At 37.4% G+C, this 26,232-nt stretch overlaps 2 protein-coding genes across 2 annotated transcripts in view; one reads left to right on the forward strand and one right to left on the reverse strand.

Annotated features, from left to right (window-relative positions):
* The first annotated feature begins 4,587 nt into the window (after positions 1-4,587).
* On the forward strand, positions 4,588-14,228 carry LOC139114340 (cell division cycle 7-related protein kinase-like). Its single transcript, XM_070675998.1, has 10 exons — positions 4,588-4,682; positions 4,960-5,094; positions 5,488-5,574; positions 6,156-6,291; positions 7,422-7,515; positions 8,195-8,337; positions 8,925-9,066; positions 11,819-12,224; positions 12,677-12,826; positions 13,215-14,228. The coding sequence occupies exons 2-10, from the start codon at positions 4,986-4,988 to the stop codon at positions 13,550-13,552; spliced, it is 1,605 nt and encodes a 534-aa protein (XP_070532099.1). The 5' UTR covers positions 4,588-4,682; positions 4,960-4,985; the 3' UTR covers positions 13,553-14,228.
* Positions 14,229-19,492: 5,264 nt separating this feature from the next.
* LOC139114341 (transforming growth factor beta receptor type 3-like) overlaps positions 19,493-26,232 on the reverse strand; it is a 50,855-nt gene continuing 44,115 nt past the window's right edge. The window contains exon 13 of the mRNA XM_070675999.1: positions 19,493-25,884. Within this exon, the coding sequence (XP_070532100.1) occupies positions 25,694-25,884 (191 nt within the window). The 3' untranslated portion in view covers positions 19,493-25,693. The remainder of the gene's footprint in view (positions 25,885-26,232) is intronic.

A 26,232-nucleotide genomic window follows, 5' to 3' on the forward strand; every position in this document is an offset into this window, starting at 1 on the left:
TGGAGCGACTATCATACTGCGGTGCAATTATGTTAGGAGATAGGCCTACACAATTATTGAGAGCTGCAGAACACAAACTCATCCAAAAATATTCCTATTAGATCGATTCCTGAAAATAAGTCAACGCACGGGCGTGTTTTTCCCGCTGAAATTCTGGCATAAAATGTTAGCGGAATATGTCGTTCTCTACGGTCGCGACCTCGGTTGAACCGAAACGGCTAAGTCCTTTGTTGTACGTCTTTTTCTTATAAAGATTTCATGAAAAATACACGGCATTTAAATACACATCACTTCTACGCTTTTAAAGTCAAATCTTTTCTTACACATTGTATTTATTGATAAGTACGTTTAATTTTCTGTACCTGTTGCCCTAGAACCGAATTGTGAATGGATGCATTACAAAGAATTTACTTCCTATGGCCTGATACCAGAAATGTAACAATTTTCATTCCGCGATAAGTGGCGACATTTCCGAGGCGCGAATTTTTTTTGTCAGTCTGATATTATTTCTCACTCACATTCATGGCAAGAAAGAAAAGTGATTTCAGATCCCAAATTATTTGTAATGGCCAAGCAGCTCGGAATAAATAAATTGGTCCTCGGAATCGCCGCTTTTAGTTTAGCAGATTTTGATTTTTTCAGAAAAATGGCGTATTTTCACCCACTTGGTTTGGTCTGTTATCGCATCTTTAGTCCAAAGATCAAGTTTACAGCATTTATGTTTTCAACAGCCTTCAAATGTACAGTATTATGTTAAAATACACCATATAATCGTGTTTCATTAATTTTAACCATCTTGACCTGATGGTGAAATATGGACTTGGCAGGAAAAGGGATATTGTACGATAGACCTGATCATGATTATTGATAATAAACACCTTCTAAAGGTTTTATTTCTTATATACTAAATGCCATATTGCATATATTAGAAATCTAGCCAAAATTCTAAAAACCCGCAGCCCGAAACCCGCAACCCGCACTTTAGCAGATACCTACTCAATAAAGAAATCCCTCCTGCTGCATGCAGCTGACATCTTTCCGCGATCACAGGACGAAAAGATCAAAGACACTGTTGTCTTTGCATATCTTTCTTTGACTTTGTGTCTTTCGCGCTATGTCTTACGTATATCGTCAAGATGCAATGCAGGCGCGAAAATCGAAATTTAATATTACAAAAAAGCATCGGTAAGGGATGGACCATAAGACCTTGGGAGGGGGGTGGTCACAATGAAATTGTGAAAATTTTTTTTTACTATTGTAAATTCTGAATTTTTTTTTCCAATTGAGATTAGCTGTGCAAATTTTTTTTTTCAGAGTAAATTTTCAAACTTATAATTTTTTTTAGTTCGTCGCTGTCTGAAGATAAAGAGGGCAAAGATGTGATGCCAAGCACCACAAGCGGCCACGCAAGCGGTCACGGGGGGGGGGGGGGGGGGGGGGGAGAGGTCAGGAGAGGGGTGTCCCCCTGCTGCCGTTGGAGCTTTGAAAAATAGAGATTACAATGGTGTTATTTGGTGGCATTTGGGGAGTATTTTTGCGGGGGAGGTCAGGAGGGGGTGTCCCCTCCTGCCGTTGGAGCTTTTGAAAAATAGAGATTAAAATCATGTTATTTGGTGACACTTGGGGAGTATTTTTGCGGGGGTGGTCAGGAGGGGGTGTCCCCCTCCTGCCCTTGGAGCTTTTTGAAAAATAGAGATTAAAATGGTGTTATTTGGTGGCACTTGGGGAGTATTTTTGCGGGGGAGGTCAGGAGGGGGTTGTCCCCCCTCCTGCTGTTGGAGCTTTTGAAAAATAGAGATAAAAATGGTGTTATTTGGTGGCACTTTGGGAGCATTTTTTTCGGATTACACATCTTCCTCTGAAACATGGTCTTCTTGCTCCTCAGTAGCTTCCTATAGTTTTGAAAATTGACTATTTTGGTTTCCTGGCTTCCCTTTCTACTGCGTGGTGAAATGGCTACATTCACCCCACCAAACATCATGCATATCTCATGATTTAAAATTGATTTTGACAAGCTGAGAAGCTAAAATAAGCTAAATAATATAGTTAAATTTGCATATTTGTGTTTTTAGAGCAATTGTTGCCCTTTTTTGATCAAAACATCTATTTCTCTGTAGCAGTATGTCCAAATTGATTGGATGTGTATAGATGTGTTGAAATTTCAATATTTATCTTTTTAGGGCAATTTATGCCATTCATGGTCAAAAAATCTGTATTCTCTGAAAGGGCTTGTCCAATTTCTTTGAAATTTGCTATACAAAAACTATTATTCATGAAGATTTATTCAGTATTTGCTATCGAGAAACTTTCAAAGTTTAACCCCTTTTGTGTGTTTTTGTGTTGGGATTTGTTGGATAGATGGCATTCTACATAGTGTTTTGTTGAATGTTAAAACATGTGTTGCTGTTGTTTTTTGAGGCTGTTTTTTGAGAAAAAAGAATTGAAAATGCCTTTTTAAAAGCAAAATAATACATAATGACTTGATATGTTGTTTTATCAATTTGACGTGTTTCTACTTGTTCACCCATTCTTGCATTCATCATTGCAATAAAATGCTGTGGAAAAAAATGAAACTGATGGCCTGCATCTGTTTACCTTGATCTTAAAAGGCAAATACAACTTTCTGTCTTGACAACCATACCATACTTTCAATGTTTTACCTAGTGTACCTGCTTGGTTTGTACGCAGGAAACAAGTAGAAAACAGGTTCTATAATTTCATAATTTTCAAGTGATCAGAATACAAAAGTCCTGAAAAGATAAGATAATCACAACTTCCAGTATAAGGGATACAGTCACTCTAAATGTATAAATTAAAATTAAAAATGTGCCGGGAGGATGTACTAAAAAATACAGAAAGTTGCTTTCTGTCGGTAAAATCTAAAAAAATTCAAAATTTTAAAGACTTTTGCAGATTTTTTTTACGCCTTTGTCTTCTTATTTATTTATTTTTTTATTTTGCAAACTAGTTCGAAATTTTTTTTTCCCTAACTTTCTGCTCTGAAAATTTTTTTTTCTGTTTTTGACCACCCCCCCTTCCCAAGATCTAATGGTCCGTCCCTAAATTGTTTCTTCTCGCCGAGGAAGTATTAGTCTGGACCTAGCTGTGGGTCAATAGCTGTGGTGTTTTCGGACGGGATTTCTGACTTTTACGTGCTGGTTTTGACTTTTACGTTATATATTAACGCCGCCACCACAGCTGCGGCTAGTGTGGTGGCGGCGTTAATAACGTAAAAGTCCAAACCAGCACGTAAAAGTCAGAAATCCCGTCCGAAAACACCACAGCTATGGACCTTCAGTTAGTTTGGACCGTGATCTAAATGTTTATTGTTTTCATATGGCTGTGTATCCCCAAATAGAAATTTTGACCCCGAAATCTACATTTGAAAAGAAAAGGTCATGATTTTCATAACAAAGGGCGAGAAATTACAGTAGCCGATTGACGCGTAGATCCAGTGGCGTAATTGGCTGGAGTACCGAGTAGTACGTACTGATTTACCAGATATTTTATGCAAATGAACAACTAATGTGTTGATCGACCAGACTATGGCAGCAGACGACATAGAACTGGGCACGATTGAGCATGAATTCATTGTAGTCCTAAGGAGTTTGGAGGCGGCGTAACCAAAGCCAGATACAGATGCTCTCGCCATACTCGACTAAGACTCATTGATAGTATGACTATTATATATTACCTGTACATAATATGCAGCACAATTTTGGTGAAATTGCCTTGCAAATGTGTGAAGAACAGAGAGTATGTTTATACATTTGAAGGTAAGTGGATTAATTTTTGAGAACTTTCTCAGCTTTCGAACACACCACATGTATCGGACGGAGATGTTGATCATTTTAAAGAGAAACGTGAGTTGGGCAAGCTCAAACAGGTGTGACACGTGACCAATACGAATGGCCGCTTTACATGCTTTTGAATACAAGCATAGATTTTGCAACATGAATGAAGGTTGTGCAACAAGAAGATATTTTTGTACACATAGAGGGACTGTGGTTTGTACAAAAAGAAAATAGGTTTTACAAAAAGAAAATGCTTTTAACAAACAGAAAATGTTTTTTAATAAAAGAAAGTTGTATTTTACACTAAGAAATAGGTTTTTACGCAAAGAAAATCCGATTTTTACAAAACGAAAATGGGTTTTTACACAAAGAAAATTGATTTTTACAAAAGGGAAATATGTTTACACAAAAGGAAAATGTTTTTGATAAAAAGAAAATAGTTTTTTTTTTCTAGAATATTGCAACGTTTGGCTTTCGCTTGCCATTGTCGATGAATCATACATGTGACTGTCATATACTTTGCCTCACTTCGAACGCGACTTCACTGAGCGATGTCATTGGTCGCACGCGAAAGCAAGTCTACTGCTGGAAAGCCAAAGGTCATAGACAGCGCCCTCTGGAGAGGCTAGTAAAGACCAACATAGTATTATTTCTTCTGCCCACCAATATATCAAATATTTTATTGCATTTGAAATGTTTTCACATAATTTTATTGTATGAATATATAAACGAAATCAATGGATCTAAAAAGTTTCTGCCTGTACTTCGGAAAACCTCGGTACTGTGTCCATACGCGAGGTCTTTGTCGAGGACTTCCATATGTGGTCACCCGCGCGCGAAATGTAAATGCTTAGATTTTGTACAGAGGAAACTTCTTGCAAGGATCAGGTCAGTAGCTAAATTCATTTTATCGGACACAAAAGTCATCCACTTCAGTTGAAGCATTTCGATTACTTGCCAATATCATTGGTAAAATCAACAGCTTAGTGTTACGGCTTGACAACTTCGAACTTGACGTAGATTTCCGTTCGCGCCTTTGTGAAGTTTGCAAAATCGTACACGATCTGAACTAGTTCAGTTGTTAATGGATGAACCAAAATAGTATCCACGAGTTGTCAGACTCAAGAGAATGATACGAACTCATTGTTTCGCCTCCTATCAACAGAAATAAGAGTCGTCCGGTGATAAAAGATGGCGTGCTTGGCAAATGTTTTCACGAGAGATCAAACGTTAGCACATTGCAGCTTGGCAACAACGCCACCTCGCAAACGGAAACGCTCTGTGGAAGATGAAATTCCAGGTACAGTATTTGTCATATCCATTGCTGCGTTACTGTTAGTTATGTTACAGTAACCTCAACTCTTCTTACCTACATGGTTGTATATCATATCATGGAGGTCATACTATATTATATGTTTCTGGAAAATGTATAGGATGTGTATTTATTGAACTTAATATCATTCTGAAAGTTGTACAATCACTTCTTTACTGCATAGACACCCTCTCCTCGAGAAACAGGGTCTATGATTATAGCTCATACCTCAATACTATCAGTTTCTGCGTGATAATATGAATGGCTATTCATAGACTGGCTGAACTTTACATAAATGGAAAAAAAAACAAGTCTATAGCCTGTCAGTGTTAGCTGTTGAACTTGTAACTGACAATTTTTCACATTTTTCAATTGTTACAGAGAAAGTAAAACAAGATATGGACAAATTATCAAAAAGTATATCAAAATTAGGAGAAACCTTTGAGATAACAAACAAGATTGGTTCAGGTAAGGTGAAAGTTTATTTTTCAATACAATCCAAATTTGGTTTTGTTTGCACATGATAAGTTTGCTGCCCTCTTCAGTATGCCCACAACTAACTCTTCAACATGCATGTACAATAAAAGAGAAATACAAGGAATCATGTCTTGATAGTGTACTCAAAAGTGCAGGTTCAAGTAAACCTGGTGTGTGAAGAAAATTTTGAAACTTCCAATAAAAAAGACTGCAATCATAATACTTTTTCATGTTTTGTATGGATTCAGTATGACCTAAAAGTACATAGGTGTGATAAAGGCAGTGTTTGAAAATTGGGCGAGGAAAAGAAGACAAAAATGGGTTCATCTTATATCTACGTATGAGGAGTCAGTTTTTGACTTTCAGAAACAAAGGGGGGGGGGGGTTATTGCGCATGATGGTAATATTGGTAATACTGGCCTACGGTGCTGACATCATCAATATTACCATCATCAGCATTGTCCCTCCTTGAACTTGCAAGTAGCACATTATGATCTTGCCATTGCAATCAAAAGTTATCTTTCAAAATGCAACTTTCTGTTCATTGTGCTGTCGCCATATCTTACTTCAAGGTACCTTCAGCGCTGTGTACTCAGCTAAACTTAAAGCCTACCCACACGTAGATACCACATTTGCATTGAAACACCTGGTTCCAACAAGCCATCCAAGCAGGATAGAGAGTGAACTACGATGTCTTCACACCATTGGGTAAGTACATGGATATTTTCCCTTCCCCAGACAACGAATCAGAGCACATTTTACACCTTTTCAGCCAAAGTGAATATCATGATACATCATGATATGGCAGCCCATGCTAACCAAAGGCTGTCTATCCAGATTGTATCATGTAAATATATATCACTGAAAACCATGCCCTTTTCTGGTTGTTACAAAGCTTTGTGGTGAAAAGTTAGATGAAACAGGAGTAAGACCTAGATTATTACAGCGCTGGTAACAAAAGCTCCGACAGTTGGTGACTTGCTTATTGAATACCAGAGTTATGTGCTTGAAAGTGCTTAATTATACCACAACCCAGAACATCTAAGATATCCATGCAATGCAGAGTTGCTGAAAAGCAGCAATTTGCCAAATGGACCTGAAAGGGGAAGTTCACCAAGGATGATTTTTTACATATGTGGTAGCTTTGTGGTCACTTACCCCGAAAAGCTATTTTCGCCATTTATAACTCGCAAAATTTTTACAAAAACCGATAGAAATAGTACAGGAAGTTGCCCATGTAATTTGAATCATGGGAAAAAGCGCCAAGCTTGGAGCTTGCATAATGTGATATGGAAGGGACCATTTTCCCATGGGTATGGCATTGCCCACTCATCCATGCTTAAACCAGGCTGTGCGTATTTACATAACTTTTGTTTATACTGAGTATCCTTGCATAAACGATGATTCACTTATAATAAACTGTCCACTGTCAGATTTTGTGTTGCTGTTTACTACCGAGTTACTGTGAGTGGACAATGTGGGGGCCTTACCCATCCGGAGATGGTCCCTTCCATATCACATTATGCAAGCTCCAAGCTTGGAGCTTTTTTCCCATGATTCAAATTACGTGGGCAACTTCCTGTACTATTTTTATCGTTTTTGTAAAAATTCTTGCGAGTTATAAATGGTGAAAATAGTTTTTCCTGGGTAAATGACCACAGAGCTACCACATATGTAAAAATCATCCTTGGTGAACTTCCCCTTGAACATGCCTGACTTCTCTACAGAAAATGTTGATTTAACTGACAAACAAATAATTGTGGGTGAGTATGCCTCAGTTTGCAGTCAGTTATCACAATAACTCTAATATTTGTGATGAATTTTTTTTGATCTCACAGTGGTTGTGATAATGTCATGGGAGTGCAGCTTTGTTTACGAGAGAAAGACAATGTTGTCATCGTCATGCCATATTTCACCCATGATAAATTCAGTGTAAGTATATCAAGTTACAATATCAAACTGCAAAGAGTTATAACAATCAGTGTTTTTAAAATTTACAACTGTTCAGTACAGTAATAAGAAGACTTTTACCAGTTCAGGAAAAATCTGTTATGGTTTTGAGAATACCTCGCACCAGTAGTGTGTAAGACTATTTTAACAAGAAATTGCAGTAACTCTGATCATGTTTATAGGTTCATTGCTAAATATATTAACATGCTTTCAGCATTTAGCTGCTGTTGACAGAAATTCTTACCAATTTTTCTTTTCGTTAAAGGCCTGTGCCAGCGTCAGATCGTCTTGCAAGGAAATTTACTTCCTAGGTTACAATTTCTATGGAAAACAAAAGGCTATGACACTCCATAATCCTCTTACAGACTAAAACAAACTTGATCCCGTGGATCAAGTCCCTAGACTTTAATATCTTTACTACCTATGCTTGTGGTCATGTTATTTGGCATAAAATAATTTTTATAGTGTTATTCAGAATCAAGGTACCATTTTCATGAGTCCTGTAAAATTGGTTTCCAAGTCTGATGAAAGTTTTTGAACAAATATATATTTTTGCATATCATGCTTGAACTCTGACATCCTCCTTATTGGCACTGTTAAGCAAGTCATGGAAGTTTACATTTTAATCATTTGTCTTGACTTGTATGGTTTACTCCTACAGGACTATGTTTACGATATGTCTGTCCTTGAAGTCAGGGAATACATGCGCAATTTATTCATTGCCTTGAAACGGGTTCACAAGTTTGACATCATCCACAGAGACATAAAGCCAAGTAATTTCCTGTACAACAGAACGCTGAAAAAGTAAGTTCAAGGAATTCTGCTGCCTTTCATGTATACTATATAAAGAGAAAAAAAATGGTGTACATGGAACAGGAGAATTCATGATTTCATAGTTATTTTATTCACTTTCTTGAAATTTTGTGCCAGTCCCATGCCAATATAGTCATGAAAAAAGAGAAATTTGCTACATCAAAAATAATTTTTTGACTAAGTGATGCATACTATTTTGTCAAGTGCTGCCTGCCAAACTTCCTTTTTACAGTGAAATCTTCAAAAACTAGTGAAAGCAATGACACGACAGTGTTCTTCACAGCTTAGACAAACAGCGGGGCAGCTAAAATTACATATCTATGAACAATTTGCATATTGTTTTGTTGTGAAAATGTATCCTTTTGTATGACTATTAACATATTAATAGGTTGCTCGAAAAATGAGGGTGAGTCACCCCTCAAAATCCCTCTTGTTGAGAACCCCCCAGTCTTGAGATTGATAGTGATGCAAAAACGAAACCAGTGTACATCCCTGAAATCACAGTGCATCACCAAAAAGAGCAGTAAATTGTGAGAGATTCCAAATAATAACAGATAACTATATCGTTACTTTTTCAGGTATGCACTGGTTGACTTTGGTTTAGCTCACAGAGCACCTGTACCCACTGCCCGCAGATACAAGTCAAAAGTGGAAACGTGTGAAGCCAGTTCGTCTTCACCAAGGAAAGTCAAGAGGGCTGCATCACTCATAGAGAATGAAGTTAGTATGAGTTTTAAGCCTGTATTAATTGCGTACTTTTGTCACATCAAGCTTTAGAATGTTATTGTTCAGAAAATGCATACGAGTCAATTTCTTTGCTATCCAATGATAACATGATCATTTGAGCTGGTACAAAATTTTTCTTGGCAATGAAATGTAAGTATGTACAAATGAATAAATTGTTGATCTGACGCCATCTAAAATTCTTGATGTAGACAAAAATTATATGGAAAAGACTAAAACTCATTCACCAGCACCCCTATTCTGAGTTTACAGGTCCGCAATAACTGTTGATAACAATGGTTTTGGGCCAAAGCATCTCAGTGAAAGGGTTAATGTAGAGTCTCATTCACAGTCAATCATTTGACTGTGTGTTGCATTAACCCTTTGCAGTCCAGAGCGCCCTCAAACGCCCTATGGGGGTGCGGCCAAAGCGCCCGAACATTCCAGACTTCCGGGTCGATTTGAAAATGCGGGAAACGTAACGGTTTTCCGTGATGAACGTATCATCATTTTCTGATGACGTACTAAGCAAATGTTAGGCTACATTTTCCCGCTCATAAATATACAGGTTGCCATTAAAAGTTTTTGCACAAAATCGATCGATGTTTTCTCAGACGCGTCGCTAAGTTTGAATTTTAAATTTTTGTTTACGTCCTGCCGTAGCGTTAACCCTCACTGAGAAATCGCAGATGTCGGTCACTCGAATACCTAAATCATGAGAATTTTCATTGACAATGACAAAAAGGATGAATTTGAAGGCTTTTCAGACGTAGACACAGTGAGTGACATAGACGTTGGCGAGATCGATGCAGCGCTATGGCAAATACTCCAGTTTTACGACTTCAAACTGTAACCGGAAGCGCCCGATATCTTGCGTGAGATCCGTCGTCGTCCCATGGTATAAAATTTTGATCTTCCAAATTTTCTGGTCGCTGAATCTGGCCCTTATCATCGTTTAGGCGTCGGAGCTCATCCAGTGGATTATTTTTTCTGTTGATTCCGTTTTCAACATGTAGAAACAGTGAGTGACATTGACGTAGGTGAGATCGTAGCCCTACGAGTATGGCGAGAGTGTCCGGCTTTGGCTACGCCGCCACAGGCGGCGTAGCCAAAGCCGGACACTCTCGCCATACTCGTAGGGCTAGTGAGATCGATGCAGCGCTACGGCAAGTACATGCTGCAAACTATAACCGGAAGCGCCCGATAAATAGTGTGAGATCTCATAGGGTCGCCTCATGGTAGGAAATTTCGATCTTCTGAATTTTCTGGTCGCTGAATCTGGTTCTTATCATAGTTTAGGCATCGGAGCTCAGCCGATAGATTATTTTTTCTGTTAATTCCGCCGCCTTTCCGTCAACAAGTTGTCGATGAAATCAACCACTACGCGACTTAGTATCGATGGTCTGGCGCCGACGTAAACCAGTACTGGTATGAGACGAAGGTTGATGAAATGCGGGCGTTCATAGCAAAATATTTTGATCGAAATTCACACCATGCATGCACCATGCCAGATGTAAACGACTACTGGTCAACAGACGACAGATTACAAGTACCGGGGATCGCAAAAGTAATGCCAAAGAACCGATATCAGAAGTATTTTCATGTCAATGATAATGAACTCGATATGCCCGCCGGTGACCTCAACCGTGCATGATCGTACGTTCAAAGTTCGACCTCATCTTGACCTCAGGCGTTCAATTTTCTTTTCACGCAAATTACGGTCATTTCGCCAGCTGTCAATTGATTAGGCTATGATAAAATTCAAAGGTCATATGATCCAGTACATGCAATACCAGTACATGCAAACCAAGCCAGTCAAGTAGTATTTCAAAGTTTAGATGCTTACTTGTCCCCTTAGCGGATACTGTCTGAGCTTCGATCCCCAGGATTTATTGGAAAGAAAGGCGGACGTACACGGTAGCCTACAGGCGCCAAAAAGAGAATTATCGTACCCTCATTTTTTTGAATTAAAGACACTTTATAAATAAATACTTTTATTTTGTTTTAAATTTGATAATTTTGTGTTCAATATTACTTTTACTTTATAATACGTTTAAAAATGATGCAAACATTTCCTCAATGCGCCATGAAATTTTGCACAAGTTGGTTGATGATATATAATAATATGTACAGCAAATTCTCGGCTCTATGATGCTACAACAATTGCAAAATTAGAAAAACATTGATTTTCAAAATAACATTATGTAAAAAAAGAAGAAACACTCAAATTATGTGTTTTGTTTATTTTTATTTCATCTGGGACTTCTTACCTGAAAAGGAAAGTGTAAAACTGCGCAATAAATCAGCTGCCAGCTTCATTTGATGAGGAAAAGTGTCAAGAAAATTTCTTGAATTCCCCATAAGCAATATATCATTGGAAGGGAAATTTCATGAGCTTTAAAATAATTTCAGGTTGCTGTAGTCAGTTTTGAGCCACTTTTTTACAAATTTGGAATAAACAATACACTGTTAATGATTACAGAATATTTTAATTTTTGAGTGGGGAGTTCTGGTCTCCACTGTACATTGTTATGCAAATGGCTGGGCTGCAAAGGGTTAAAGAAGATTTAGAAAGAAATTCAAACTCACCAAATGCTTCATGCAGATGGGATTTGATTTTGTCAGTTCCTTTACTCTTGCAGTGACCACTTCAATAAAATTCACTTGTGAAATAATGATGCACTTATAATTTTCCAGTACAATCATGAAAGGGTTATAAATTGTTTCCATGCCTTTTCTCGTTGAACAGAGTCAGCAGTCTTCTGATATGACCACTTCTGGCAAGCAGCATTCTCGCATCATTGAACCTAAGCTGAGCGAACGAAACCCGAACACTCTAACGCCTAACCAGAAGGCCAGGCGCTTAAACATGAACCAGAAGGCGTTCAAATCGCCCAAACAGACAGTCGCTGCCAAAAAAGCAATAATTCCTGCCAAGACGAGGTTCCAGACCAAGCAAACAGTGTTCGGAAGACAGCAGGCGTATACCAGCAGGAAAGTCACCAAGCCAGTGGCACAGAATACGTGCAACTGTTATGGACAACCACAGGTGTGCTCAATGTGTTTGGGCAGAGCCAATCAGAATGCTCCCAGGGCTGGTACACCTGGGTTCAGAGCACCTGAGGTGTTGTTAAAGTGTCCAGATCAGACAACAGGTGAGGCAATCAACAATTCTGTAGTGTTATTTTTTTATTTTGATATGAAGAGGAGGGATAAAAATTGTAGTTTGTGTAATTACTGTAAATAGAACTTTCCCTTTGAAAATTAATGTATTTACAATATAATTCCACTGTGGCCATTAGCTTCTCTCACAATGCTCCAGTTATGTGACTAGGCATTTCTATCAGTGAAACCGTTGAGCCCAGCCGACAGATGTAAACCGCAGAGAATTCACTCCTCGCACTTTTACCATGTAACTCAAAGAAGTTTGCAATATATCAAAGTCTTGGTATGGCATTGTTAAAGCACTGCCTTTACACATAATACTCATCGAAAAAGGCACGGTAAAACCATTTCACTTCTTGGAATAATAACACTGCCATGGAGGAGTTCTTCTTCAGTGCCATGATCTTGATGGATAGCATTTTTTTCTGTCCTTGCATTTCAGCTGTAGACATGTGGTCAGCTGGGGTTATCTTTCTCACACTACTCACGGCACGGTATCCGTTCTTCCGGGCGCCGGACGACATGACCGCACTGGCTCAAATTATCAGCATTGTTGGAACTCAAGAAATGAAAGCAGCAGCAAAGAAATATGGTAGGCAGTTTGAACATATTATCTCATTGTAAACTGTGAGGAAGTACCACTTTCTTTCAGGAAGTGTATCAAACTTTGGTGTGCTAATAAAGGTTACCATTTTCCATAACCTGCCTTCATTTTACCAACAAGAACTGTAGATGGCACCAATGATGCTAAAGTTTTGCTTGTCCAAAGTTGCATCTGTCTAGTAAGATTTATATGTTTTGAATGAGAAAATTTTTCACAAGTGTTTTTATGATCCAAAGTATTTTAGGTTGTTTAGGTAGAATGTTCCTCGGAGATATTCGACTCTCAAATTGATTATGACATGATCCTGGTGCAAGTATTTTCATATCACATTTGTAACCACCCTGATCTTTCATATTTATGTCCCATGATCACACAGGTAAAGATCTACAGTGTAGCCCTATCCAACCTGCCCTTGACCTGAAAACCATGTGCCAACAACTCCGGGGCAAGTACGGCAACAAAACACCTGAACAGCTGCTGATAGCCCGGAAGCGAAAACTCCAGGAAGAAGAAGCGAGCAGCAGGAAGCCAGTCAGGACCTCCCCACGGCTACGGAAGAGCAGTCAGGTAAAAGCCTTAGATGATGAACTGGAATCTTGGAATAAAGTTCCTGATTCGGCGTATGATCTTCTGAAAAGATTACTAGATTTGAATCCACACAGCAGAATACGGGCCAGTGAGGCTCTTCAGCATCCTTTTATCAAAGGATTTTGAGAAGAGATCTACTTCTTGTGACTTGACACCAAAGATGCATCTCAAGATTATATCAATCAAGATCTTTCCCAGTGACCAAAATTTTCTCTTAGCCTTTCAGAGAAAAAAAACAACTTTTTAACCCTCTCACCCCCTTTGCCCATGTATAGGGGCCCAACTTTGCTGTATAAACAATTGGTTTGGGCCAAATTATGGTGGTAACAGGGTGATACCTTGAGAACATTTTATCTCCAAAACTATATGAAAAAATTCCTTTTATCTTTCTTTGTTGATTTTTGACATTACAAATCCATAAAAATCATTGCAAAATCAGAAACTTCATCAAATGTTCATTGACGTTGCCACAAATGAAATCATTGTTCTTGAACTAACCAGTTTTGCATGCTTGTTCATGAAAAAAAAGTACATCTTGAATGCAGACTACATTTTGCAAGGACATCTTCGCATTTCATGTGTTTTACTCTGTTGCAAAACAGATAAGAGTTTTAAAGCTGCTTTACCAGACATTGGTTTTATAACATGTTTTAAGGTGAATTTGTTAAATGTTCTATACTAATTACTCTGCACAGATTTTGATAAATTATTTTTTAATGTTAGCATGTACCTGCAAGATATATTGTTCCTCATCGATTCAAAGAGTTACTAAAATTAAACTATATATTCTTACAAAAAATAACTGATTTGTGTGGTTGTTTTGACTCTATTTCAGTGTGAAGATCTCCCACAATTATTGTATCTCAAACAACTAGTTGTTATCTGGGACTATTGACCCAGTACCAGGACTCCAGTGGTCACAAATGTAGTGCGCCCTTACAGTCAATCTGACTCTCCCCTCAGTGGCCAGGTGCTCATTTAGACTTGTACTGCACGAGTTTATTGTACAGGTTACTCTTGACAATGTGCAGATATTAATAACTTATAATAATAAGCATTAAGTATTCAAAAGTGTAAACAGAAGTACATCGGTAATGTTCAGACTGCAGGGAAAAAACTAGAAAATATGAAACTACAAACTTTTTCTGGTGATTTTGTTGATTGTGTTGTTGTTATGACTCCGTTCCAGTGTGAAGATCTCCCACAATTTTTATTGTATCTCGCACAACTCTGGTTGTTATCATGTGACTGTTGACCCAGTATGGGACTCCAGTGGCCACAAATGTAGTGCGCCCTCACAGCCAATCTGACACTCCCTGTTGGCCAAGTGTCCATAGACTTGTACTGCATGAGTTTATTGTATAGTTGACTCTTGACAATTTGCAGATATTAATAACTTGACTCAAAGTATTAAGTATTCAAAAGTGTTCACAGAAGTACATCGGTAAAGTTCTGACTGCAGGGAAAACACTAGAAAATATGAAACCACAAACTTTTTTTTCTGGTGATTTTGAAGTTGGGTTGTTATCTTTGACGCAGTATGGGACTGCAGTGGCCACAAATGTAGTGCGCCCTCACAGCCAATCGAAGTCTCAAAGCTTGGGCAAAGCTACCACTACAACTGTTACTCAGATGTAACTTTTGACTTAGAAATCCTTAAAATTGCAATTTGATTAAAATCAGATACAGGGATCAGGTCTCTATTCTTCATCATCCTTCACTGGTCAACTAGCAGGGAAGATGACATTGGCAGGTGTGAGCAACATGTGAATCCATAAATGTTGCAGTCTCTCACTGATCAGATTGATTTGCATCCCACAATTGTAGACAACACACCTGGTATCACAATACAGCGAATTACAAATACCAAACTTTGGGAGTTATGACAAACTCAAGGGGTTAGGATGCAAATTTCTTTTGTTATATCTATAAGGAGAAAAATCAACATCCTTTGATTTCTGAAAACTGGCGCAACTAGTCTCCCTATAAGGGACGATTCAGAATTTACTTCCAGGGGGAGGGTGGAGGATTTTCTATTTTCTCGGTGATTTTTTTCCGTGGCCCCCCCTAGTAAATTATAGAAAAATCTATGGCCCCCCCTCATCTTTCCTGTTTTTTTTCCATGGCCCCCCCTAATATATACATGCATGCTTATACATTATAGACATATCCAGACATATCCAGTCTAACAAGTTGCAGGAACTGTAGTGGACATTTAATCGATGATATAACAAATCATTTCAGGGTTATATGACTATAAAAAGAATGATTTGCAGGGACTGCAAGTGGCACACTTTTGAAAGGGTAGCAATAAACATATCTGGTTGTAAATTTCTGAAGAAAAGTTAATTACTAAATATGAATACTTTTTTCGTTATGTCTCACTGATACATATGATGCACACAAAGACAAGCAAAGATGTCAGTTAGAAATGGTGAACAGTAAATCAGAGGAGCAGATAATTGGCAAAGTGATATATATCTTGAAGTTTAATGGTACATCTCATTTGCAGATATCCAGATATTTCTGGAAAGTGAGATGTACATATACATGCACACGTTCAGCATACATTTTCATTTGATGATGCTGAATATTTGCAGACTCATGGTGAAAGTTTTAAACATTAGGAATTAAAATTGGTGAAAGCCAACTTGTTTTTAATTTTCTCTTTTTTTCTAATTTGGTTGTCATAAAACCAAGTTGCTGCCACTGAAAGCAACAATGCTAAGGAATGTTTTAGAACATTTCTTGAACAAAACACCTTATCCAAAACATGAATTCACATGTTATTCTGCTCATTCCATTCACAATCCAATGTTCATATTAAAATGCAGATAACCCTGTGTAAGTCAAAATTCACATTTTGTCAGCAGTATTTTTCAAAATTGACAGAGCATTCATATTTCAAATTTTTTTCACAAACTTTAATTTTAAAATAGTCATGATGCGCATGTTTTCAGATGACACGAAACAATACATGTTAATTTGTTTTTTTGCCTTTTCTGCCAGCCGCCACTGTGAAATCTTTGATTATACATATTAGAATGAATGGGACACAAAAGTATTAGCATCAATACACAATGTGTAAGCCTATCCACATTTCTCCTAGCCTCATACACACTGAGATCACTTCTTGGACTACAGCAAATTTCTTGTGTACACAATATTTCAACAATCCGACACCATAGCATTTGTGCAGTGCCACATGATCTTCTGGATGCACATACAGGATTATTGGAAAATCAACCCTTTTGTAAATTTTGCACCATATATTTTTGACAGTAATACATAATATTTTTATTTTCAACATTAAAACCTATTCGTTGAAAAGCACCTTGAAGATGAGATGGCCATAAATTTATTTTCAAAAAAGTTTATAGTAGATGTAAGCACTGTAAAAAGTTATGTAGAACATTTAAAAAATTTAGAAAGGGTAAAATTGATGAGAATGAAACATAGAAAAAAGGAGCAGAAAAGAAGAGTAGCAGTAGCAGTAGTTTACTCAAAGGATGAGTGGGTGTATATTTGGGGTAAAAAACCTCAATTTTTGTATTAATGATAAAAATTAATTTAAGTCGAAAACTAGACAGTATTTTCTGAAATGTAATATTTCACTTGAAAGGATAGTATTCATGTAGAAAAAAACAACTATTTTACTTGGCATTATCCATCTTCATTTTAAAATTGTAGGGGTTTAAAGACTGACACTCTAATAATCAGATAATTGATTAAAATCATGATCAGCAAAATTAAAATGCCTCTTATTCAAATGCCTCTTATTAAAATGTAAGAGCTTTATTGCCAAACAAAACCAATTGATAGTTGTTGTGTTATATAGCATTTAAAAAACATAATGTGAAATTTCAGAAAATTTGACCCAGCCGGAGTGGAGTTAAATTCGTTGGAAATTTTGAAATTGGGAGGCAAAAGAAGCCAAGAAATCAGGTGATTTGCATACATTTGCATAAATTAACACTTCTTTATCATGCAACTTTCAACTGCTTTACAAGCTACAAGGTAAACCCAACCTTAAAAAGACATTTGCTGTAATTTTTAGCATTTGTTCAATGTTCATCTCTGTGTATCAGCATTTGTTTGTTATTCTATCACTACATAGAACACCCAATGCTGTATTTAGCAACATACCAGTGTGAACATAAATGACCATTGTTATTGTTGATAAATGAATTCTAGTCTGGACTTGATCCGAGATCTCTTTTCAACAAAAACAACCCTGACTGTTCACTGTATGGTTTGTATTGACACGCTAAATACTGGACATTTTATAACGCTTCAGGGAGGAGAACAAGATACTGCAGTAGATGCATAAACAAACCACTGTGAATATCACCTAATTTGGCAGCTAAAGGAGTTTAACTAAACATGTTGAGTTTATCTGTCACCCAGGTAGCGTCTACGGTGCTCTTTTGTAGAGATCAGAAATTCTGGGCAAATATTGAATTGATGTTTTTTTTCCTTGGCCCCCCCTAAAAGATTGTGGTATTTTTGTCTGGCCCCCCCTAAATTTTCTTGGGAAAAATGGGTGGCCCCCCCTGAAAATCCTCCCCCCCCCCCCCCCCTGGAAGTAAATTCTGAATCGTCCCTATAATTTAAAATGGGAATTGAGAAGAACAGTTATGGGTATGCTTAAAAGTGCGTTTCCGGAATTTTTAAAACTAGTCTCTGAATTTGCCTACATATGGCCCATGATATGGAAGACATGATTAACTTATCCAAGGAATCTCCAATGATACAAATCATAATGAATCATGTGATATCTCCATGCAGTGTGGTAATATAATTTCTCGCGGTTCGATAGAATTGATGTCTTCAAGTTATGTAAATTGGACACGTGGCATTGATAAATAGTGTGTGGGCGGGGCTGTGGCGCTATTAGTGGAAAGTTAGGAATTAGATATTCAGTCTAGCCAGACACTTCAGCAGCCTACAGACGGGTTCGTCCAAGTTATCATCGATGGTTTGTGTTTTAAGGGAATGAACAAAAGTGGTGAAGTCAGACACCACCCCGTGGTCCTGTGTTATGCATTGTTGTCAAACACAGGTTTCCAGAGAATTTCCCTTATCTTAGGTATCATTTCCCTTACCTAAAGCTGCCACCTCTGGCTGATCCATCATTAATGAATGAATAAAGTGGAACGTAATTCATTTTAATCAGAATGAGGGTATAGAGAAGACTGCATAGAGTTTTATGTGTACGAGCGCCCTCTATCGGTGATAATATTTTTCTGCTCTGACACGCAATTGGCTTCTACTAATTGTGTATTTTGGGCCGATGTGCAGCATTTCAGAAGATGTTATCCAATTGGGTGGCTGAATCTTACTGTTATAATTGAATAATACAAATAGACTCCCTAAGTTGCTGTGAGTAGTGACAATTGACAATCACATATGACTTTCTGAGCACGCTGTACATCAGCAGTGTATTTTCCTACTTTTGGTTACATGTAAGTGTTTGCTTGTGAACCAGTTATGGACTGAACATGGTCACGTGTGTGTGGTGGTTTAGGGCTGTCATTTAGTTCAACTGGTCTTTTATCCCTGGTCTTTATCGTTATATAAATTTTCTTGGAAATGTTTTTGTTGAAGAGGGGTACAGTATGGATTTGTTTGTGTAAGAGCGATACCTACAAGTGGAAGTGGAGTAGAAACTGCGCCCTCACCTGTGCAGTTGCAGAAGTTATGGTCAGTTTCTCTCAATCTTTGGCTGAATCAGATATGCATTGATTGTAACTTTTATCTTATCAAAAAACCAAACACAACACAGAGGCATAAAGCCCATGTGTTTAACACATGTGAGCTAAAAATTCAATTGATTTTTTTTTAATGAAGTCGCAGTGCCATTTTCTCAAAGCAAGATTGGCCTCTGAGATTTTATCACTTCTCACAATGCTTCATATTACTGTACATAAAATTGTCATTTCTTTACTGTAACTCAATGTCTCTATTTTCCTAAATGTTATTAACAATGTTGATCATCACAATTGCATTATGAGTGCAGACACTAAATTCAGCTACTATCACAAAAAACATCAATGCCATGACAAATTTAATTTTCAGAATTTTTATTATTTCCTTCAAATGAGGTTCGAGACGATACAACTTAAAAGGTAAACACTTTTTTTGACACAAACTACAAATATCTCCAAAAAAAAATTAAAAAGGAAGAAACAAGAAATGAAAGAGGCATTAAAATTAACTGAAAACATTGGTAAATGGGGAAAAAGATTTCACTTTTAGAATTTAAAAGACTATTTACAGAAATGAGAAAATACCCCCTATTTTTTGTTTCTCATTTTACATTGACTGAGACGTTTCTCAGAATACCCGCTGCAAAGCAGGTGTTTGTTCACAGACACCTAAAAATGACAATTATACATTCTCCACACACACATACCCATAGATTCTCAAAAACATTTTCACAACTTTTTTCCCACTTTTTTTCCAAAATACGTTTATGCAATTTTACAAACACATACATACACAAACATCAACACACGCAGACACCTAGCAGCCGTGTTGGGCATCAAGTGCCAGACAGAAAGCGAATACTTATTTCATTGCAAGAAGCAGCATGAGGGAGACAGTGACAGCTCTGAACACAAGGTACAATGAAATTCCATGCTGTTACTGGCAGATGTGTTACAGAATCAACTCCAGTGGTCTGATTTTAATAGTTTCTTCTCTGGACTTCTGAACACAACTACCAAACAAAGTCCAAGAGAATTTGTCAACATTTACACCTTTCATTTACAATCCATGACGAAGTTTTGCTTGCCGTAAGAAATTCATGTAAAAAAAAAACAAATTCTGACAAAGAAAGAAATGACTAATGAATGCAATCAAAATGAACATTTCCAGAGGGTGCCTTAAAAGGACCACTGGAACTAATTAACAAGATTGAAATCTGACTAATTTCCATTCTTAACGTAACCAAACTCATAAATACTGACCAATTTTATGTGCAGTTAATGTTCGTTCAGCACCAAAAAAAATGGTTTGCCATCATTAAACTTTCGAACACATAAACTGATTACATTTTTAAACCCATTTATCCACAAGCAAGTTGACAACACAAAGTCTTGTTACTTTTGAGAATTGTTCGTCTCCATAACAAACCGTTCCCCTACCTACAGCCTTTCTCTACACAGATAACAGCATCAATTTTAATTTCTAATCAGTTTTGCATGAGAAACGATAACACAACAGAAGCAAAGTAACTTCTTCTTGTTCATTGCAAGTGTACACGGGATGGTTCATGTACCTCGGGGCTTCTAATAAATATATCCGGAAAAATTCTAAAAGAATAAGAATAATTATCCAAAATAGAATTTTTACATATTTTTAAAAAATTTCAGATCATTAACCTCTGTGAGCGTCTGATAATAAACACTGAGTGATGCCTACAACTGAGCAGCAGCACTGTACTACAGACACGCATCGTTTCACAAATAAAATAGAATACTTCAACTTGTACTGTCAACTGCGCTGAGTGCATGACCTCAATACCATAATATTTCCTGGAATAAAATAATCGTGCAGTCCTCTTTCTGCTGTACGAAATACTATGAGATGAAGTCGGTCATCGATGATGTGGAAAGGAATAACATCTCCCTGAATTAAAATACTTTATACAATTAGGAAAGGTTATCATCAAATTTTTACAATTTTTTTTATTCATTCATTATTTTTACTTTAATATTTTAATTTCTTGCCACTTTATTAATTACTAGCATCTATTCCTGTTTACGCAGCCAGTAGACCAGAGAACAGTTGGCTAAGTGTTTTGCTGCCTGTACAAATGGTGCGCTTCAGCTTACACATACATGCACATGCCAAGCCCCATGTTCTGGCACAACCCTGTACGACAATATAACTAATGCAAATCTCACACACTGATACCGTCAGTTTTTTGTGATATTGCCGATCTAAAATTCATGACATACTGCCGACAACAAACAGACCACAAAACAGTCTAAACGGAACACCGATAGACAAGTCCATAAAAAGTGCACATATTACTTGAGTGTATCATTTTTTTTGACAGCTGCATTTCGTATATTTATAGTATTTATCAAAATAAAACATCTCCTCCCCAGGATAGAGGAAAAACACGAATTCACAACTGTAAAAAAAAAATTTAAATTTTCACAGTTTGACCTATGACCTAGGAACTTATTTTGGCAGTGCTGCACGAGATCACTGCAGTTTTCAGCATCAAAATTCTCTCTTATCAGAGCTGTCAGTTGCTTGGATGATTCTCATGAGTTTAGATAAAATTACGATGGAAAATACATGCGAGTTACAAAACAAGAAAAGTGTCATCTCCAGATGAAACTTAGAACAGATAGTTTCCATGTTTGACTGTAACCAGTGCCTGTGTTATCATAGACAGTAGGAGAGACGTCTACTGACCATGGTGTTCTCCACAGCACCAGTAGCTTTTACAATTACAGAAAAACTCCCCCTAGAATTCTACCGGCTATTGAAAGAAGTGCTACCCTTCCCTCTCTCAAACGTCGACTATGAAATGTTACACCATAAGTTACATGTAAACTCATTGATACTGTGGTGTGATTTATCAAAGTACAAGAGACAGAACACCTGTTATACTTGATTGCTTTTTTGCCTTTTTCCCCCTTGTTTTGCTCAATCCTGTTTTGAAAGGGAAATCGCAGACTTCAAAGTCATAGCTGCCGCGTACTGGCTCACAGCCATGATGGCATGCAATGAAATTCTGTTGAAAAGGCTCTTTGGGAAGCTATATTGAGGTATATCTAAGTTGATGTTTTTTAACAACTGAGGTAGAAGCAGGGATACCTGAATAGTTCGATTGTTGCGCTGTTGGTTTGGTTGCATTTTTTACAATTTCTTAACAAGATTTGCCAGTAATTTTCATATGGCCATTTATTACCATATTTGCTGCACATTAAGGTTAGGCCAGTTTGGAATATGCTCAGTAAAGTTGTCAAAAACGGAAGGACGGTAGACTTTGGTCTTTGATTTTTAAGGTAGAATGTGTCTGACGAACAGATATTGCAAGTCTCAAATTTTTACGATACTTCTCCGATCTGTGTGTGGCCATAATTTTTGAGCTCTTGGAGTAAAAAAACATTTTCACTGTCTTATTTCTGTGAAAATTGAAAAATTTAATTTTTCATACATAGTTAACTCAGGCATGGCAGCCATTTTGAATTTCAAATATTGGTAAATTACAGGTAATTTGTTTCTTCAGTACCAAACTTTACATGGTAATCTCGGATTTATATTCTTGATTTTGAAAGAGAATGGCTGAATGTTTCCTTGAGGAAAGTCGAGGAAAATTTTTTAAGTCTAGATTTTTTAAAGTGTGTACTACCCTTAAAGTAAACCAGAAGAAAGAAGTATGAAGTGAAGTAGTGAAGATACACAGTTTCAACTGCCTGAGGTAAAAAGCGAGGACGGGTTTGTCTACATGTGTCACCATAATCTCTGTCATCCCCACTTTCCTGTAAATAGATCTATCCACCCTATGGAAAACAAGTGGGATCTACCAATGTCCGGTGGGGAAGGGGTCATATTCAATTGCCCAATCAAAACAGGATGAAGCAAACCTGATGAACACTACTTCTCAATGCCAACCTCAACCAGATAAAAAATGTCTGTTCATGAACAGCGCTGTTCGGGGTAACATGTCTGTTACTAAATATAGCTGCACAACTGCTAGACATGTGGACAAATTTTGTCAATATTGCATGCGAGGCTATTGTTGTAGCTTGCAGTCTGAGCGATAAATATATCTTCCAGTTTTCACTGTACCACAAGCAGTCACCTACTTGGTAGTATCTTCATCCACTTGCATGCCTTATTTCAAGAAAGTGTCATCTAAAGAGGCGAACAAGTGTTTACTTTTGCATATTAATGAGAAAACAATGATGTCATTTCCGAACAGCCCTATTGAAACAAGTAAAAAGATTCGCTGAAAGTAAACTATTGTTCACTTTTAACTACTACAGTAAAATAACCCAAAATCAGGAGGTAGCACAATCACACTCAAAGGACTCGCCTACTCCTTTGAAATTTCACAATTGACTTGAAAGTGTTATCCTCAGCTGCATATTATTTCCATAGTAATGTCCGATTTTCATCGATGACTTTAAAAACTGTGTTAAAGTGACAGAGTTCAGCACAAAAAATCTCAAATTTCTTTTGTCACTTCCATAATTTTCTTAAATTCTAAAATACTGAACCTCTGAGGACGTTGCAAAGAACAGTTTTAATATAATCCCTCACAGCTGCAGCAGTGCCAAAGTTTCATCTGAACTGCGGTGAAAAGCTGCATGTTTGAAAGAGTATCTATAGAGTTATTTCCGAAAAAAAATGAAAACAAAAAAGACGACAAAAATGAAGATATGTTGAGGTAGCCAGACCTAAGACAAGTCCTGTTTTACAAATCTCTTACTACATACGGTATATCTTTTAGAGTATACATTTTAACAGCAATTCAAGATGTCTGCTGCCTCCATAATGAAAAATTTCATATTTGAGACAAAATCTTACTTGCTTTTCTTTATTGATACACAACCCCCATCATACTTTTTGCATTCCTCGCAGCATCTTAGCCCCAACCTCTTAAATGGGTATTTTCCAACCTGAATTTCCTTGAGGTCCTTATATATATTGTCCTTCAGCATCCCTGAGCAAAGACAAGGAAACTCTAATGTGTAGTGCCACCCCCTGGAATGCAGATATCCTCTGATTTGTATGTTGCAGTGAACTTGAAGAAAAAATGAGATCTCACTGTCATAAACCACTTTTTGATATTCCTTCTATACCTTCTTCTCGTGTGATACCAATTTCAACAATGAAATGGTTTGTAAGTTAATGCGTTTCAATATGGCACACTTTCCTATCACATTTTACCTAACAATTCAACAGCATTCTCCTCAGGGGGTGACACATCATGATCACTCAGCAAACAAAAAGGCTGGGCACATATTTATGGGGTCTGGCTCTCTTTCGGGGCAACAGACAAGAATCTTGAACACGGTGCGCATGGTGTAAGATGGTCAACTCTGAGGGCGCTTTTCAATATGGCTGCATTTTTGTACGGAAGGAGTCATGATATCCATAATCATTATGTTGATCAGCCAAACAGACAAGATGAGGTAGTTTCTTTCTCAAGATGTCTACATCTTGCAATCGCACAGTGTACACACACTATATTCCAGAATGACCGAAGCGTCAAAAACAGACAGCGCCCCCATACGTCTTACCGAAGCTTTGTCATCATCACTGGATAAAAAGCAGCATAAATACTTGTACCAGAATAGGCCAGTGATTCAAACATACCCACGCTTTAGAAATTTTAGACCTTAATGGGACAGTGGACAAAAAAAATCAAAGAGAAACAATTGACTGGATTTCCCTGACTACGAACACAGGTGACACTTAAACATTACGTTACCCAAACGTGTGGCCTTCAGTGGAATTACGGTGAGAGGAAAAAAAAAACATCTTGAAATATATATATAATATATGTAGGTATATGTTATATACACAGGTGCGTGTCACACTGAATCAAAATCTCTGAGTTAAATTCTGCTAAAAATACCTGATAAAGGTGCTTCATGTTCAACGTAATGAAATGCCCTGATTTTGCAAAAGACTTTTTTTCACATTTTCTGATATCACTTTAGCCTTGGTGATAAAACTTGAAAGAGCACAGCACTTCCAAAATGGTGATTCCTGAAGAAACCATAATGTTTGTCATAAAACCACCAATGTCATCACTTAAACATTTCAAGCAGATTGTTGGACTTTGGTCACACAAGTAATCTTTTGATTTTTTTTTTCATCCCTTCGATTGACTGACTTATGACATACACTTCCTGTGTCCGTCGCCAATCTTCTCGATGAGCCTGACAGCCTTTAAAATAATTTCATTCTTACATCATGGCTGTAATGTTCTGATTTATCCTCAATATGATAAACAGACTTTGTATGGGAAGAATTCATGGATGACAGAATGTATCTGATAAATGCTATGCAATGCACAATTTGCCATTGAGTTTTTCCAGGAGGTTATCTGGTGGAGCCATTCTCAGATCTGTGCTCTTTCAAACCATAAACTGACCCCCTTTTCTTTTAACCATACATACAGTGGTACAATCCAGTCATGAAGGACATTGGACTGTACCATTCCTGAAGAGGTATACAGGGGTCACTGGAGGTGGGTAAAAATGTTTGTTTGTTTGTTTTCATTTGCTTTTACGTTGACATGGCTGACATTGGTGTTGACATTGAAGATGGGTACGGATAGGAATGGACTGCATGTCCATTGGCAGTGGGACCATTACTGACTGTTACACCTTGGAGTTGACCAAACTGCGAATGCTGTGACTGCAGAGGCTGGTGTTCTGCCGGTGTAGGCTGCTGCGGTTGTTTTGGCACAACTGGTCCTACAAATGGAAGGTTGGAAAGTTGCAGATGAGCTAAAGGAACAAATTTTCAAAGAAATCCCTAAAGGCCTTCATAAGTGATGCATAAACTGAGATTTTTCAGCGTGAACAGAGTCATTTGAAAAACTATACACAGCAAGACACAATGTCCACTAACTAGCTGTCAAGAACACAAAACTATTTATTTTACAACCAAGTTGCGGTACCACAGATTTTGAGAGCAATCTTAATACTTTGACCTGACACAAGATTTTGTACAGTTTCCCTAGGCCCCACGCTACTTGTTTTCAAATTCGTGGATATGGGAAGAATTCACGGATGACATAATGTATCTAATAAATGCTGTGA

This window comes from Ptychodera flava, chromosome 16, assembly GCF_041260155.1.
Source record: "Ptychodera flava strain L36383 chromosome 16, AS_Pfla_20210202, whole genome shotgun sequence".
Classification (NCBI taxonomy): domain Eukaryota; kingdom Metazoa; phylum Hemichordata; class Enteropneusta; family Ptychoderidae; genus Ptychodera; species Ptychodera flava.

Excerpts from the sequence above, each read along its gene's own strand:
- LOC139114340 (XM_070675998.1), top strand. The coding sequence starts at position 4,986 with ATGGCGTGCTTGGCAAATGTTTTCACGAGAGATCAAACGTTAGCACAT. Across the intron at positions 5,095-5,487 it reads TGTGGAAGATGAAATTCCAG|AGAAAGTAAAACAAGATATG; the intron begins GTACAGTATTTG and ends CAATTGTTACAG. Across the intron at positions 9,067-11,818 it reads CATCACTCATAGAGAATGAA|AGTCAGCAGTCTTCTGATAT; the intron begins GTTAGTATGAGT and ends CTCGTTGAACAG.